The sequence below is a fragment of the Polypterus senegalus genome, chromosome 3 (genome assembly GCF_016835505.1).
Source record: "Polypterus senegalus isolate Bchr_013 chromosome 3, ASM1683550v1, whole genome shotgun sequence".
Taxonomy (NCBI): domain Eukaryota; kingdom Metazoa; phylum Chordata; class Cladistia; order Polypteriformes; family Polypteridae; genus Polypterus; species Polypterus senegalus.
This window is the reverse complement of record NC_053156.1, coordinates 207,071,669-207,090,446: the sequence shown is the minus strand read 5'-3', so window position 1 is coordinate 207,090,446 and position 18,778 is coordinate 207,071,669. Positions and strand designations below refer to the sequence as shown.

At 37.4% G+C, this 18,778-nt stretch overlaps 1 protein-coding gene across 2 annotated transcripts in view; it reads right to left on the bottom strand.

Annotated features, from left to right (window-relative positions):
* Nucleotides 1–15,089, bottom strand: part of crim1 (cysteine rich transmembrane BMP regulator 1 (chordin-like)) — an 852,254-nt gene extending 837,165 nt beyond the window's left edge. The window contains exon 1 of one of the 2 annotated variants that reach the window (XM_039748389.1): nucleotides 14,163–15,089. In XM_039748389.1, the coding sequence (XP_039604323.1) occupies nucleotides 14,163–14,460 (298 nt within the window). In that variant the 5' untranslated portion in view covers nucleotides 14,461–15,089. The remainder of the gene's footprint in view (nucleotides 1–14,162) is intronic. The other variant, XM_039748388.1, reaches the window with a different exon arrangement.
* Nucleotides 15,090–18,778: the final 3,689 nt, after the last annotated feature.

Below are 18,778 nucleotides of genomic sequence, written 5' to 3'. Positions count from 1 at the left end.
AGTAATACACATACTAAGCAATATCATAATCCCTAGAGGACAAGAAAATATTGAAATGATTAGTATAGAGCCAGGTCAATTTTAGTGCAGAGTCATGCAGTGGCTAGTTCTACTTCCTCATGGATCCACTGTCTAATATTCATATCCAATGCCTAGTTATTATCTGTATAGAATGTGGACTTTTCAAGGCTGCATAGATTTTCTGCAGCTACTCTTGGTTGTTTCCACATTCCACTGATTCATAACTGTATAGTGTGCATAGAAGAATGAATTCAGAGTTGTGATGGACTGGTATCTCATCCAGGGTTGCTTTCTTCATTCAACAAAATGAGGGCTTCTCAGCCCATCAGCACATCTCACTAGAACATTTGGGCCACACAGGCTCCCAGATGTTGCTGACATGCAGTCATTAATTATTTGTACTGGTTATTCCTCTGTAGATTTATGTTTAGAGGATATTTAACACTATATAAAGCTTTATAATCTTCTTACACATTTATTACATCATGTTTCAAGAGTGCCTTAAGTCGGACAAAAATTTCAAATGTCATGATTACAAACAACTTGAAATTATGTGAGTTTTTTGTAGAATATGCAGTGGTTGCTCAGCTGTTTGAAAGGTGCTATTAGGTTCCTATGGCCAACCTTTTCCAGCCTTCAGCTTTGGAATATCTAGTGCAAAACCGTCAATTGACTCATTCAGAGTTTAATAATTAGGTATTTACTAAATTAACTCATTTAATTTTAAAATGGGCTCACAGACAGTAATCTGAAATCGGAATTCATTGTGCTGTCATTCATCTGTTTCCATTTGGCATTTGTTATTTGTGAGCAGTTAACAATATTTTTGGAAAGCTTTTTTAAAAAAAATTACCAAGTATTGTTATTAATTTAATCAAATAGTGCTGGGGATTTGATTATGGTCTTACTAACTCCAAACAGGTGTTCTAGTTTTTCTTTGCTATGAGCTCTTCTTCATAGTGTTATTTTATAAAGATTTGATTCCAAAAAATTATTAAACAAATATTGATGATATCACCAGGTAAACATTTAAATCTAGTCTTATACAAATGTTAAGATTTAGTGTACACATCAAGGAATCATTTTGATTTCTTATTTTCTTATTATACAGCCCATTTAACTTGTTGACAACTAGAGGTATAGGGCTCAATAAAAAATATTGAGCACCACTGCAGGAGATGTTGCTGAGATAGCCCCATGACCCCATGATTTGGTTTAAATAGAAATGGTAAGTTATGTTCTTACCATATCTGACCAAATTTGTCTTCATTACACAAACAGTGGCTTAATTGTCTTTTTTATCAAAGAATCTACATATCCTCTAAAAAAAGAAATGTGATATTATAACCATTCTGGTGGTGCAGGTGGAAAATTGTGGAGGTGAGACACAGAGTTGTGTCTGATATCGTATATACAGAAGAGTGTTGTTTGCAGCTTTTAAACTGTCCTATCAAGGGGGAGATGGGAAGTCTCCTATTGGTCTTTGTGATGCGATGGCCTTCTTTGCATCTTTGCACCCTGCTGATTTGTAGTTTGGGAGCAGTGTTTTGCCAGGGGTACTAATGAGCGAATTTTCAAACTGAAACAAATGTTTTGTTACATGTACAACAAAATTTGATAGAGTCATTATTTCAGAGTGGCATCAGAAAAGTGAATGAATATAAAGATTAAACAGTCTAGAATTGTTAACGGTCTGTATAACCAGATGACCCTTGGATAAGTGTGCATGGCAGAATTACATTTGAAGTCACACTTCTGTCTCAATGACCCATTATCCTGTGTTTGAAATCCCACACAATCCCCTTGGTTGTTGTAAGAGATCCATTTGTACAGTATATCCCCCTCATGTCTGCATTTGTTTTCGATACTCTGCTTTTCCTCCCATTTCCCCAAAACATGCATGTTATGTTGTTTGGTACCTCTAAACTGACCCGATGGGAATCCGAGCTTTCAGGATTCTGTGTTGGTTGCTACTGTCTGCCTTTACACTGCCAAGATGGGCATTGGTCCACTGCAAACTTGAAATGGATTATGAGGGCATGAGAATGTTAAAGATATTTTGAGAAAGAATAAGTTAAAATGATTTTAAGCAACCTGAGCACGGAAACCTTGAGTGATGTGACCAAGGTGTAATTTCATTTGCAAAACAGAGGAAGGTTGGTGTTAAAAAGCATAGATGATTAAGCAAACAATATGACAACAGATAAAAGTTGTCAGCCTATGAGAATTTCTTTCAGGATTTGTGGAAAGTATTAACTTTAATCTCTGAAGCAGCACATGTGCCAATGCGCTAATCTTGTGATAGGAATTCAATTTTCCAAAATTAAAAACTGGGTTATTATGACTATATATTTCCATGACACCTTTACCCAAGGGAATGTAAAAGCTCATGGTACATCATCGCTCTTTGTTTTTTTATAGTGTAAATGAAGGGTAGGTGGGACAAGTGACTTGTCTGAGTGAAACAGTGCACAAAAAGGTGGGAAATTAACTAGCAACTTTATGGTTTCAGGTCCACTATCTTAGGCACCACAATGCAATGCATTGCAAAGAGGCGTCAGGAAACATACTCATTAATGCCATTTGTTTTTGTTTTCATTTTCACGGTTACTTGAGTTACCTGCAGATAACCTTCACCTTAAGGCATATGAGAGCTATCAACAAAAAAAGGTGTATTCATAGTTAAATCATGAATAGGATGAGAATGTTCAAGTCTCTTCAGAAAGGTTGATTAGCAATTGAAAATGGGCATGTTTAATGTAGGAATTTTTTGCTAGCCTATGTATTTTGAATGACTACAATCAGTAGTACTCTGTATACTATAACAATATGTTATGTTTTCAATAACCTGGTGGAGGAAACACTCAGACAGGACTTTTTTGTTGAGTTAAAGAAAACATATATTGTAGTCTTGCAATAAGATTACAGCTGTTGGTCCAATTGTAAGAAAATATACAGTACAGGCCAAAAGATTGGACACACCTCCTCATTCAATGTTTATTTTCATGACCATGGTAGATTCTCACTGAAGGCATCAAAACTATGAATGAACACATGTGGCGTTATGTACTTAACAAAAAAAGGTGAAATAACTGAAAACATATTTTATATTCTAGTTTCTTCAAAATAGCCACCCTTTGCTCCGATTACTGCTTTGCACACTCTTGGCATTCTCTCGATGAGCTTCAACAGGTAGTCACCTGAAATGGTTTTCACTTCACAGGTGTGCCTTATCAGGGTTATTTAGTGGAATTTCTTGCTTTATCAATGGGGTTGGGACCAGCAGTTGTGTTGTGCAGAAGTCAGGTTAGTTGGACGATCATTTATTTTTCAACAGGACAATGACCCCAAACACAGCTCCAGGCTGTGTAAGGGCTATTTGACCAAGAAGGAGAGTGATGGAGTGCTGTAAATGGTCATGAAAATAAAGAAAACACATTGAATGAGGAGGTGTGTCCAAACGTTTGGCCTGTACTGTATATAGACACCTGTACAATTTAATTTATACCAGTATCCTAATCAAAGGCCACTTTCCAACTTTCAGACATTAATTGAGTGATATCTGACATTAACTGAACAATACGATTGTTTAATAAGGTGGCATGGTAGGTTAGCATTTAGCACTGCTGTCTCACAGTTTGAAGCCCATAGTTCTTTTTGCAGATTTTGTGTGGATTCTTTTCTCACAGCATACAGTCGGGCATGTTAGCTTGAACAATAGGAAAGGACTAGCAACCCATCAAAGCTGACTCCTACTCTGCGGTTGATGTTGATTAGGGAAAGCTCTACTCCCTGCAAACCTGAAATAAAATAAATGGATTCACGTAAGGAAATATGGATGGACAATTGAGAATGGATTTTTGCATGAGTGTAATATAATAAAGTGACGGCCTACCCAAGGACGGTTTCTATTTTGTCCCTGATGTTGTTGGGTCAGGTCCAGCTGCTATTTGACTCCATGTTTGAGAAAGCAGGTTAAGAAAGGCATGGAAGAATTTATATTTAAGATGTGCAGAATGAAACATTTAGCATAGTGTTTACATATATCAACACAAAGTTTGAGCAGATTGTATTTTTTTTTTTTGGCCAGATGACAATGACAAGAGTTCAAATAACAATATAAACTACTGTATACATTAGCAGATAATATCTATTGGCCATACACAAAAAAGACTATTTTAAAAATATTAAAAATAATTTTAAAATTTAGGTGTTCATTGCTTTATACATAAGGCACACATGTGAAGCATATGCTCTTGAATATTCGTACGTGGCAGAACGAAAGTAGAAGCAAGTAGTCTAATTATAAGAAATTCAGCTAAAGGCAGGCATGAGACACTGATAAAGAAACTGAATGAACTGAATATCTGCTGCCTCAGGCAACTGTGTCTGAGCCAATAATGTTGGGGACTCTATTCAAAGGTTCATTTTGGAGAACAATATTAGGCTGCATGTCAAAGAACAGCCATGATTTTTTTTTTTTTGTACAATCAATATGAAAAAGTATCCTGGTAACTTTAACACCACATTATTTACTACAATATGTTTTCAGATTTGTTATGCAGCTTACATTAAAAAATGATTTCATTCATAGGCTCCTTTTTGTCACAGTTGTGACAACTGTGAAGTGGCACAGTCCTAAAAGTGAAAAATTGCAAAACAATGGCAATGGCATCAGTAGTGTTTGTTATTACACTTTCTGTTCAGAAACGTTTCAATGATGAGTGCATGTAAAGAAATGAGAGCTGAACTCCCAAAGATAAAGGGATCTGGCCATGTTGGTTTACCCATGGCAGTTACCTATGGTGCATGACCTTAGGGTGTACACACAGTTGGCCAAAACCATGCATTGTAAGAAAAAGATGTATTTTAAGAAGATGCTAAGTTAGCAATTTTTTGTGTGAAGACCTGGAAAGAGAGGCAGAGTGGATTTATAATGTGGCAACAGGTAGGCAGTGTTATCTAGTGGTTAAAACACTGGAATATAATTCAGATCGTTGCCAATTCACTGTGCAAGAGACTGTGAACAGGCCACTAAACCTGTCCATAATTTAAATGCAAGAAAATACATAAACACAAATGCAAAATGCCTTTGTAGTTGTAATAGAAGGTATGAAAGGAGTATGAACGAAAAGTAAAGTACATGGAGTAAAACCCAGGCAAATAATGTGGAAACACCATTTTGACAGCGAGTACAAAGTTAGGATTTTCAGTCCATAAGGTTGCAGTGTTAACAATTGAGCTGAACAGTATGGAAAGTTTTATACAAGATTTTATTTAAATTCTAATCTAAAATATTAAAAGGAGACTCCTGGCTTCTAAATCCCTTTTGAAGAAAGGGAGGACAATAGCAACAATGAACTCAAAGGAAGAGTTTACCTTCAGACAGGAAATCTAACTTCTCTTTTAAATTAAAAGTGTATCTTTAGACTATAGAGAAAAATGAAGTCCCCAAGTGTAGGGCATGCAGTTCTTGCTATAAATGACGGTATCTTTAATTGGGTAGCTTCTTGCTGCCATAGTTTGCCATGTTAGAAATTCCTAAACATGGGTATTTGACTTTTCTGAAAAATAACCAAATGTTTCATGAACCAATATCAACTGCTTAAACAAAATCCAAACATTTTTGTTTCCTTAAAAAAAAGCAAAGATTAAGGCACAACATAATTACAATAAGCAAGTAAAATTGGTTGTTTTTTTTTTTTTTGTTGTTTTTTTTTCATATCCTCAAATTGCAAACAAAACAGACAAGATAGCTATGTAATTAAACTATACTTTCCATTAACAGAACAAATTGGATACAAATTGGTGGGAACAAAAACATGCAGCTAGTGCAGCCCTTCAAGTTCAACATTGTTAAACCTTGCCTAAAAAAATAAAGAACATAAAGAAGTAGCTTTGACATCTCCCATTTTTAACCACAAAGACCTATAATCCATTTTTAATTAGCAGACTGTAAGAAGACACGGCCCATTATGGTAGCACTGCACAGGGTAAGAACTATATGTGACCGGGATGCCAATCAATTGCTGGGTGCACACAGCCACACTGCCATATACTGGACCAATTCCATAAAGAGTACCTGAAAAACACCCACTCAAACAATAAAAAATGTGCAAAGCCTAAAAAACATACAGTAAAAGAGCTGAATATTTTACCCAAAGTGAGAGACAGCCACACTAATTATAGTATCACCATACCATCCTCTAATCAAAAACATAGTTGTGAAAATAACATCCACTAGTTGGACCATCAATTCATGAATTAAAAGCCTATAAACATTAAGATAACATGTTATGTACTAAACTAATCCTGAACAAAAGATTTACCTGGTCTTAATAAGACCAGTTTATCTGTGCTGTGTCCTATCAAGACCAAGTAAATGCATCGTAACAGGTCCTTTTACATAGCTGTAAGTGAGTAACAGGCACAATAGAAGTAGATCCTATTCTAAAATGTCATCTTCCTAGCTTTAATCAATTCAAATTTATTACAGAAAACATCATTCATCTGAGTATACTGTACAGTATTAATATGTATTACATCTTACTGTGCAGAATTCATATGTATTACGTCTTTCAGCACTTCAGAATATTTTATGCAATTATACAGGGACATACAAGAAATGATCAAACTGAAAACTGAAAGCTGTATTGTATTGTAAGGTGCTGTTTAACACCTTAGATTAATGTCTCTGTACCAAAATATGTGATTTATACATTTCTCACTTTTGTGGTTTACGTTGTATGTTTCTTGTTTCAGAACCAAATCTACACTAATGCCAAAAATTATAACAGCAAGTACTGTGCAAGTACTGAATTACTTGGGCATTAAAGAACAAAATGCCACTGAGATTCACTATTGTCTAGTCAACAATCCCAAAGTCAACTTAGGGGATGCAGAATTTTCTTGTGGAAGGAATGTTTTCAAAGATGATTTAGGATGGCCATCGACATTGACAGAAGAAGATATTATGACTATTGAGCAAGTGAGTTGAATGCATTCTTCTTGAACAATTTAGCATAAGCAAAGCTTGTGCAAATCGAATGCCGAGAATTTTAACTCCTAAAAGAAGAATCATTGCATCTGATGTGACAAGGAAAACTTCAAAATAAGACATTAGGACTGGAAGGAATTTAAGAAGTATTTCATAACCAGGGGGTGAAATTTGGACACAACGCTGTTGCCCAGAAACCAAAAAAACAATTGAAAAATGATGATTCTCTAACACCAAAGACATTCAAAATCCAAGTCAATATCCTCAGAATAGTACATATACAATTTATATAATATTATTATGCCTTTAAAGTCCCATATGACTGACCAATACTATGCTGGTTTCCTTTGGTAAGGGAAAAGTAAAGAGCAACACTGTCACCAGTTCTCCATCCACTTCATAGTTTCCCCAGTCTCACTGCATGCTTAGTAAAGGCTTCACTGAAAGCTGTGTTTTGAAAGAGATGCTAGACTCACATTATTTTTCAGACCTGGTCCAACATACCTACTACCTGTCCTCAAATATGAACCCTATAGGACATGCATTGTCAATGAAGATGTAAGCTCAGCTACAGAAGAATAGTTACAGAAGCAAGCCAAAATGTTTTTTTTTTTTTCTTAAATTCTTTGTAATCATGGTTAAAAATGTACCAGTGTGCACAGGGATTATTATGTATAAAAAAACGTGTTTGGTTTTACTGGTATGTGTGCATGGTAGCACAGTGGCAGCACAGCAGCTCCACATTAATTAGACCATGCCCTTGTGCTCCCAAATTAGAACCTGCATGTTCTGATTTCCTCCGAGTGTTCCAGTTTCCTCCAACAGTCCAAAGATATTTAGGTTACATGAAATGTTGCTGCTAAATTGGCTCTAGCATGTGTGTGTGCGTGCATGTGTTTTCATCCTGTAACAGACTGGTCCTGTCTAGGTGTTTTGTCTGACCAAAGCTAGATAACTGCTGGGGCAGACTCCAGCTGCCCCACAACCCTCCCCTGGATGAGAATGTTGGGAAGATGGATGGATGGATGGCTTTACTGGTGATTCTCATAACAAAGCAGGCCAAAAACCTTTTGATCACCCCTCTCTTTGTCCATTCATCAGTTTTCTGAGTCCACTCTATCCAATTAAATGTTTCAGGGATCTGAAGCCAAATCAGACATTAATCCTGGACAGAATGACAGGACGGACTTAAAAGCCTTGTTTTATGCTCAATTAACTGCTGTAACAGATTGAAAATTGCTATTTTAGATATTTTATAAGCAAAATGAGCTCCACAGATTAATAACTGCAGTTCAATAACACAGAAAAGGATGCCCCACTAACAAAAGCTGTAGAGACAATGAAAAGGATGAGCCAGGGGACAGAAGACCTTGCATCCACTTCAAGGTGTAGCCCCACCATTCCTGAGTGGATGTGCACCATAAATGTAATTACACTGAAAAAATGGGTGAGCAATGTTGCTCCTGGAGAGCTGCAGTGGTGCAGGTTTCTACTCCAACCCAATTTCGATTAAGAAATCAATTATTGCTGATGAAGCACTTATTGATCTAGCAACATTTTAATGCCTCATTTTAGTTGACCTATTTGTTAACATTACCCACCCTTAATAGTATTCACTGTTTAGAAGTCCTTCTTATTAGCAACAAAATGCAAATGACAAAGGAACCAGCAGTTCTCCATCTAACATTTTTCAATTTACTCCTATGTAGATTCATCGTGAACTATCTGGTTAAAACAATTATCTGGAAGAAAACAGTAGAGAAAAACGTGAAGGACTGAGAATTATTCATTTAATGTTTCAAATTACTTGAATGATATCCTTGAAAAGGAAAAAAATCTACATTATAAGAATGACCTGACATAGCAGAGTTAAAAACACTAACAAGCTATGAAAGTAAATAAGATCTGTTATTGGGAAGGATTGGTTTCTAATTAAACAACTGGGTTGGATCAAAAATAGACCTGCAGCTACTTCAACTCTTCAGGACCGACATTGCTCACCACTGCTCAAAAAGATTATAAAGATAGATAATTCGGGAAATTGGATAGGTTCCCTTTCTAGTTAGCTCTCTTCCCAGAAAATAAATGCCAAAATAAAACAACAGGTTTTCAGTAAAGGACTGGCATCAAGTCCTGGGCTGGTTCCTCCCCTACAACCAATACTTCTCAGACAAGCTCTGGAAACCTGTGAACATTGGATTTAGTGGTTTTAGGAATATTATGTAGTTTTATAAAATAAAACAATTAGAAGCTATGATTGAGGTTCTGTATGGATAACAAAATGAAACTTATACCGTTAAAAGGTTGATTTATATAGTTTGACACCTTTCACAACAGTCATGGGGGTCCCAGACAGTCTAAACTATAATATATTGACCCCATACTACTTTAAAAATGACAGTATCCCTGGCTGGAACCTGTTTTATATCCCCTTGGGGATTAACAAAGTATATTAAATCAAATACATCCATCCATCCATCCATTATCCAACCCGCTATATCCTAACTACAGGGTCACAGGGGTCTGCTGGAGCCAATCCCAGCCAACACAGGGCACAAGGCAGGAAACAAACACGGGGCAGGGCGCCAGCCCACCGCAGGGTGCGCACACACTCACACGCCCTCACACTAGGGACAATTTAGAATCATGTCTTTGGACTGTGGGAGGAAACCAGAACACCCGGAGGAAACGTGCGCAGACACGGGGAGAACATGCAAACTCCATACAGGGAGGACCCGGGAAGCGCTATCAAATCAAAAATCAAAACTTTTGGCTGCAAATTAAATACAACAACAATTAATCCACCAAGTTGCAAACATTAAACTTTGTATTTTTCAGATTCGTCACTATGGAAAATTGCAGGCCAAACTAACATGGACAGACCAAATGTATCCAAAAAAAAACTGTCCAGTTAAACACAAAGTGTAAAACAAGTGTAGAATTTAACATTAACTATAATACTGTATATATTAGAATGCATTCCAAAATATTTTATTCCAATGGAGTTTTATTTGGATAATAAACTTACACAGTACATAAGTTCACACTAGGCTAGTATTGATGTTGCTAAAATTATAAATTGGATTAGTGAAAGTCGATGTCGCAATGCATGACTTCTTTTCAGCAGGTATGTCAGACTTGAAGTCTGCAGCTGCTGATCTAGTCATTTTGAGTATGTTGATGTAAATGACTAGAAATTACTGGAGATATCAAATTACCCAACTACGTAATGACTTTCCAGCACACTTACACACATCCAAATTATTACAACCTTGCCACTCTATGTGATAGCCAATAACATGACAGCCTAAGGGAGTCAGTGCCGCATGAAGGTCCTACAGGTACAGCAAGTTCAGCCACAACCTTGGTCCTATTTTGTTTTCTTTTTTCCATTCTGTAGTGGTAGGCAAAACACGAGACATCAGAAAGACGAGCCTCTCTTCTGTTTGTGAAGCCCAATACAAACACAATTCTTATTCCTTGCCACTGCAATCTATGGATTGTACGTTCTGTTGAGCACTCATTCTTTGTCAGCTCTAATGCACACACAGCCCTCCCTTACATCTTGAGGGGCGAGTTGCAGCCTAGTTGGACCAAGTCACTGAGTATGTCACACTATGCAACTGACAATCACTGGAGTGCATTGCGACTACCACCAATTAGAAAAGATTATATATAAATAAAGTCTACAATTGAAAACTACTAGAAAAGTTGTTTAATGTGACAGGACCTTAAGACAAAGTAAGTCTTTTTCAAAACCACTACTATTTCAGTTTCAGGAGGAAAGTCTGAGTAAAGTCACCCTTTAGTAATACTGTAGGTAAATATTATAATAAAATTAACAAAGAAAATTGATTATTTAATAGATACAAGTCAATTTATATGGTGGACTTTTTAAATAATAAACAAACCACACTTCTAAGTTTTCCTAAAAGAAGTATGTAACATGTCTTCTTAAAACAGAAGACTTCTAAACACTACTATCTTACTCTTCTTTATTTATTTATCTGGTTTAGTACAATCTGCGGTGGACTGACGCCCTCCTCGGGGTTTGTTTCCTGCCTTGCACCCTGTGTTGACTGGGATTGGCTCCAGCAGACCCCTGTGACCCTGTAGTTAGGATATGGCGGGTTGGATAATGGATGGATGGATGGATGGATGGTTTAGTACAATGCTATATACTGTATACCCTGCTGTTCTTTCTTAAACTCTGTGAAGTGCCTTGAGCATGGGAAAGGAGCTATATAAATAAAATGTATTATTATTATTATTAAACAAATAAGTAAAGCAATGCAATAAAGTACTACTGACTTCAAATCATATAGTTATCCAAAACAAAACAAATATATACAAATCTATTTTTGTGTTCTGCTTCATACAAGTAAATGTTCAAAGTAAAATGTTAGTTAAATTCCTTTTGCAATAACTAGCCCTAGAGAATGCCACTGCATGTTTTGGCTGATGACATCAGTTTTCCATTACATGAAGATTTTTCTATTAATGGAAATTATAGAAATCTATGATTAAGAATTAAGGTCAAAAAATGTGTCCCAGTGTTGAGAACCAGTTAATGACCTTGAAACTCCAAACACATAATTCTGGACTATACTTTTTGTATATATCACAAATATGATACAGGCTTTCAGAAAGTTTGTCTTTGTGTGCATTTATGATACTAGAATACATTAAAAACTACCTAAACATTATTAGGAACAGGGAGGGTGATGCAGTGGTAATGTTGCCCAACAACTCTAGAGTCCTGGGTTTGAATCATGGCCTTTTTAAAAGGCATGTGTGTAAAATCCATGTTCTCCCCATGTCTATGTGGTTTATTCTCTTGATGCATGTTTGGATAAATAGTAATTGTAAACTGGACTAGTATGAGGTGGTGCAGGTGTGTGTACCCAGCGATTTATCACTACAGCCCAAAGATGTGGATGTTAGTAGAACAAGCAAGTCTAAATTGGCTCAGTGTAACTCTGTTTACTCTGAGAAGGACTGGTGCAACAGCAATTTCCTGTCCTGTACCCAGTGTTGCTGGGATAGTCACTTCATGACCGTGCAGTGGGAAAGTAGGTAAAAAAATATATATATATATATTAATTATTAAGAATTAGAATGTGTAGTTATTCCCCCATTTTAGATTATTTTTCCTTGGGATACTTTGGTTTTCCAAACACATTTCAAAACATATACATTTTACATTACTTTATAACCTCATATGCACCTGCGTGTGAGTGCGTACGCGTATGCTCTGCAAAAGACTAACACTCCACCCAGTGTTAATTCTTGCCTTGCACCTGATGTAGCCAGGTCTGAGCAACTCAGCAGTGGATTATGCAGGTTTACAAATGAATGGATGCTTTAGTTATTATGTTACATAGAAAATAGAAAGAACAGAGTTTAAAAGTTTTTCTCTAAAAATACAAAGTTACAAGTTGGAAAGGAATATACACCAAATGTACTAACTTTCGAATAACATACTCACAGTGTATTTTTTATATTCATCCTTGAAAGAATTAAACTGCGCACACATTCTTTTGCTCTTTTGCATTGGTTAATGTTGACAAAAAATTAGGGGAACCCTCCAACTAAAAACAAAATCACCTCTAAAAACTTCATAGAGTATTCTAATCTGAATCATAAATTTGCACATCCAGTTCATTTATGGGTCATTTAAAAAGCAACATCATTAACATTAAAATGGAGATAGACAGTATACTAGTATGCTGTCCTTATTATAAAAACAGAAGTCAGCCCAAGTGAAGTCTGCATAATTGCTTATGGCCCTGAGGCATTCATAGCAGTGGATTTGAAGGCAACATGAGGATAGATAGATAGATAGATAGATAGATAGATAGATAGATAGATAGATAGATAGATAGATAGATAGATAGATAGATAGATAGATAGATAGATAGATAGATCATCGGAAAAGAGGTGCCTTTAAAACCCAATACACAAATCAGCTTTACTCAGTGTGACACGTTCTTTTGTGACGTTCCCGAGATAGGAATCACGAATGCGCCTCATCATTTTGATTTGATTATTGCAACTCAGGGGCACCGCCTGTCGGGCACCAGAATGAATTGAAAGACACGTTTGGTGCGCAGCATGCGGGGAACTGAGTAGGTCTCACCTTTGTGTTTGTGCCTGTTTTTAAACTTGAGTACCGTGAAAAACACGCCACAAAGGCGACGGAAATAGAGCAAAAAAAAAAAAAATAAGATTCTTACGAGAAGCCCTTAAACATAAGAAAACGATCCTGACGAGGCTGGTCAAAACGAATAGCGGGTGCTAAATCCTAAATACTTTCCAATTGTAGAATGACTTATTTTTCCTTGCCGCGTGCGCGAACTGCTGTCTCAAGTAATGACAGGGCATATTCAGTTAATTTTGAGTTCCGAAATTGTCATTTGTCACAGAAGCTTTTTGATGTAATAGTACCATGGATGGTGTGTGCATTGTTATTTTGACTCCTAAGTAACAATCAGGGATCCTTTAGACCCTCGCTATACAGATGGTCCATGCAGATAGGGACACCTTGCCTATTGATGCATTAGCTATATGAGATAGTGATCATTATATTTAGTGGGAATCGCTAGATTTAGACAATCACTGATGATGTCCTTGGGACTGAAAGTAAAATATACGAGATTGTGGTACACTGTATGAAAAGCAAAATGTAGATATGCACAAACTCGACTCATCACAACGTGAATAATTCGCACGAAAACGCCCACCCTGTACTATAACCTGAAAGTGGTGCAAACCTCAAACTAAACAGTAACAAAAGCCGGTGTGTTTGAACTAATATGAAACGGCGACTTACAAGCACACCTCAATGGTACGCCATCTACGACGCATCTAGGTTTGCATCAGTTGCCGTCTCACCTGCACATTTCAAAGAAACAGAAAGAAAAGCAAAAAGGAGCACGCGATAAGCATGTAATCTCTTACTGTATGTTTTCCGAGTGTCAAGAAACATATTCTGGCTTTTTGTGTAACGTGATTAATGTGGCTAGCAACTTGGCCAGTGAAGTAAATGAATGATAATACTGTACATTGATCTTATCTGATTTGCACACGTTTCATTGTTTATGCATAACGACATGCTTCATCAAGCAGCACAGTAACGCCGTACCTTCACAAACCCCAACTTCGTATTCTGTGATGGAATCGCCATTCAGAGGGGGTCTGATGACACAGCGAAGACCCCGGTCGCAAGTGCCGTGCAGCCCGTATACTCCTCCGCAGCTCTCATTCTTCTGTTTAGCACAGACAGAGCAGCAGCCACATATTCCCAGAACTACGCTGCCAGGGCAGTTCTTGGGCTCCTCGCATTTCGATTCATCACAGCGCAGACATACTAAGGCTCTGCTATTTTTTGCAACCAGGATCACAAGTTGAGTGATCAGCACGCATTTCACACCAAGGTACATCTTTGAGGAGGCTATTTGTATCCGAGTAAAGTAACAACAACAAACACAGTGATTATTCAATATGCAGATACCAAAAATTATAAAATCAATAATAAAACAGGAAATCCAGCAAGACAATCAGCTCCTTGAAACTTTTGGGGTCTCCTGTCAGTGAAGAGTAAAAATATATTAAAAATAGGGCTATCCCACTCTGAAAACGCAGAGCATGATTTACTCTGCAAAACGTCAAAGTTTCTTCCAGTACTGTAACCTCGTAGACAGATACACTCAGACACAAATAAAAGTTTCCAGGTATATTTGTTTTTTTTTCAGTCAGGTATTCCGATATCTTCCCAAAAACCAAACCCAAACCAAACACACCAAAAAAGCAATCCTTAAAAATGAAATCCTCCTGGTTGGTGTTGTGGGACTCCGCTGTCCGCCAGTTAATGCGCACTCTCCCCCCTTAAGGAAATCAAATCAGTAGATCCTGAAATTTGGGTCTGTAGTTACTTTACTGAACCTGGTAAAAGAAAAGCTCTCCTGTCACGCATCTGAACTGTCTGCTTCTCATGTTTATCGCTCACAGTTTCTCTCGCCCCCCCACGTCTCTCTCTCTCTCTCTCTCTTTCTTTCTCTGCAAATCCGACGCTGAGAGCTCCGCTCGCTTCGCCCTCAGTTCAGTCCCATTGTGACCTCATAATGAAATCCCGCCCTCTTTTCCAACGGACGTGCCTCATTGGTCAGCTCACTCCCGATGTGAAACACAGGAAATGTTGGCACACGATCGCCTTATAAAAGCGGCACCAGTCTGTCGGAATTATGATAATGACAGGTGTCGCGGTGAGATCGGATCTGGTCTGTGGAAGAGGGGAGAATGAAGTCAGCTTGAGACTAGGCGCAAGGCGCTCCATACAGGCAGCCCGGCTAATGTACTGGCAACTTAGGCTAAACGCTTTTTGTCAGATGACACGGTGCTTTCGAGTTTTTCTTTATTACCTTAGTAGATCTGTGCCAAATGCGCCTTCCGAGAAGAAAATAACTGCAGTGGCATTAACTACAAGGCATGTGCATTTAAAAAAAATGGCAGTCTGGTACAAGTTTCAACCGCATGATTATTATCGTGAGCAATAGCATTAAGACTTTATTTTCAAGTTAGGGATCAACAAGCCTAAAATTGTTTAGAACGACTCGCATTTCTGATACCAGTCCCCGAAGTGATTGCACTTTTAACAGACCTCAATGAATACACGTTTGTCGAAAAAAACTTGACGGCTCTGTACGTGGTGTTTTACTCTCTATTCCTTGTAAATACCAGCATGCGCATTTATTTTGAATATGTATTGCCTTATTTAATGAGATCGGTGTAATAACCTCATTTACTGGTAATCACCTGTGCACACTTAAATATATGAAGCAGTATAATTAATTTAAAGTAAATGCAGCGTTTACTAACGTATTTCTTCTTTTATTAATTTAGAAACGTTTTAATAATACTTTCTGAAGAATAAAAAACTAATACGTAGATATTATATAAAATTGTAAAGATAACACTGTCACCACTCCAAAAAAGTCTTTAAAAATGACCAGAATTTTGTGAATCAATTCGATCGCTGATCAAATTGTGCTATTTAATAACATTATTACAATGTTTCCAAGCGACGCTGATTGTAGTGCCACTCTGATCTCAATCCATCCATCCATCCATTTTCTAACCCGCTGAATCCGAATACAGGGTCACGGGCTGATCTCAATCCGTACATATATATTCATTGGCCGGCACTTTTGTTATCAAGAATATCAACGCGTATCACCACCATACAATAACAATACCATGTTTATTGTTTTTTCGAACATGCTGTTTCAAGTAAAGGAGATTACAACAACAGGTTTAGAGTGAAAGCTTGCAACTAGTCTAGTCCATCGCAAACCACTTGTTGGCATGTAAACGCGCTTAGTCCACTGACAGCGCTGTCAGAACTGGAGTCTACGCTGGTATCATTGGGGCAGGAAACAACGCAGGAAGGACCCTTAAGTCGAATCTTAGCCCGGTTGCATTTTCTTCGTGTCTATTTTGACTTTTACATGCAAAGTCCAAGTTGAACAGATAAAAGTGACGAGATCTTAGGAGGAGGATGCATTTTAACAATAGGGTAGAGGTAATGGGCGGATGCTTCTATAGTCTGGCTTCTATCTAATTTGGCACCTCCTCTGCGCTCAGTATTGCCAGCATACCCTTCTTCCTCCACAACCCAATAGTGGAATATTGAAAATAAGTCTGTATTTAACTTTCACTTTAATAAATATAAATTTCCTAGAATCGGAGTAAAAACTAAACAAATGTGAAATTGTTACTCTTAGTGTATGCTCTTTCGCAATACTTTCTAATTCGAAGCCACTTGAACTAAAAAAGAGAGAAGTCGACATCAATTGTGATAACAGGTTAATGACACTCTACCCTATCAGGTGCTTACTCTTTCATTCATCGTTAGTTTCTTTAAATAACACGATGTAGCCGAGTCTGCTGCCAATACCGAACGCTTTTGTTAAAGTCTATTAAATTTTCCCAAACAGAACGGCCATCAATAAATGTGCTGCTATGCTCCGAAATGCTGGTTATTTTCCTTCCAGCCTCCTTTAGGTATCGTAGCCTTTCATATTCGAAATGCTGCGATTACTTTTGAATATTTATTTTTCCTATTCACATCATCTCCTTGAGATGCATTGTGTGTCATCTGTGACGACTTGACTACTCTAACGTGAGCTAGTGCGGTTCTTTCATTTCCAAGTAACGTGGCTTCCGAGTCCATCGCTCTAATTGGAGGAATGTTGTTTCAGTCCTCCGGGCTTTAGAGCGACGGTGCGTGTCAAAACTGGATATGGCAGAAAGCGCTGGAGAAAATGTTCTGCATATTTTAGCATTGTTGATAATGGATACTGTGTTTTAATATTTAGGGTGTCTCATGTTAAATAATATGCCACCTGTATCGTTATAACGCCATCTTTAAAACTTTAAAATTGCATCAATATTTTACTTTTGCAGTTAGTAATTGAATATTATATTTCCTTCCTACAACAGGAGATCCAAACTCTAACATCTTTTCTCCCTCCCCATAAATTAATCAGCTAATTTCAGAAAGCTTTATTTTACCTTCAGAATAAGTTACATTTCTGGTAAGTATCATTATTGTTATTATTATAGTCAATCACAATTATAAAATATGACAGAACATTATACTGCAAACATCATTTGAAATTTCTTTACATGTACAAATTAAATTCTATTCCTACAGGCAAGTTAAATAATTCACTTAATGCCCCACAATGACTGCAATCTTTATTTCAGGCAGCAAATGTAATAAATATTACAAAATAGGGTTTTGAAAAAAATGTCCGATTTTAAATTGGATATGCCTTTGATACAGTCATGCAGGGCACTGCATTAAGATTACAGTGAAGTGTTGATACTGTCTATAGTTCTCAGTCCATTTATACTGACCAATATACATGAGAAAACAGTTTGTTAAAGCATATTAGGCAAATACAGTCACCTGAGCAGAAATAATAAATGTTGAGGTTTGTTATTTATCATATGAGTTGGCATTGGGGTACAGTGCCTGTTGCAGCTGCCTCACACCTTCTGAATTCAAATGCTAGGTAGGTCCTTGTCTATTTGGAGTTTGTCCATTTGCATCATACAGTGTATCCGGAAAGTATTCACAGCGCATCACTTTTTCCACATTTTGTTATGTTACAGCCTTATTCCAAAATGGATTAAATTCATTTTTTTCCTCAGAATTCTACACACAACACCCCATAATGACAATGTGAAAAAAGTTTACTTGAGGTTTTTGCCAATTTATTAAAAATAAAAAAATTTAGAAATCACATGTACATAAGTATTCACAGCCTTTGCTCAATACTTTGTCGATGCACCTTTGGCAGCACTTACATCCTCAAGTCTTTTTGAATATGATGCCACATGCTTGGCACACCTATCCTTGGCCAGTTTCGCCCATTCCTCTTTGCAGCACCTCTCAAGCTCCATCAGTTTGGATGGGAAGTGTTGGTGCACAGCCATTTTAAGATCTCTCCAGAGATGTTCAATCGGATTCAAGTCAAGGCTCTGGCTGGGCCACTCAAGGACATTCACAGAGTTGTCCTGAAGCCACTCCTTTGATATCTTGGTTGTGTGCTTAGGGTCGTTGTCCTGCTGAAAGATGAACCGTCGCCCGAGTCTGAGGTCAAGAGCACTCTGGAGCAGGTTTTCATCCAGGATGTCTCTGTACATTGCTGCAGTCTTCTTTCCCTTTATCCTGACTAGTCTCCCAGTTCCTGC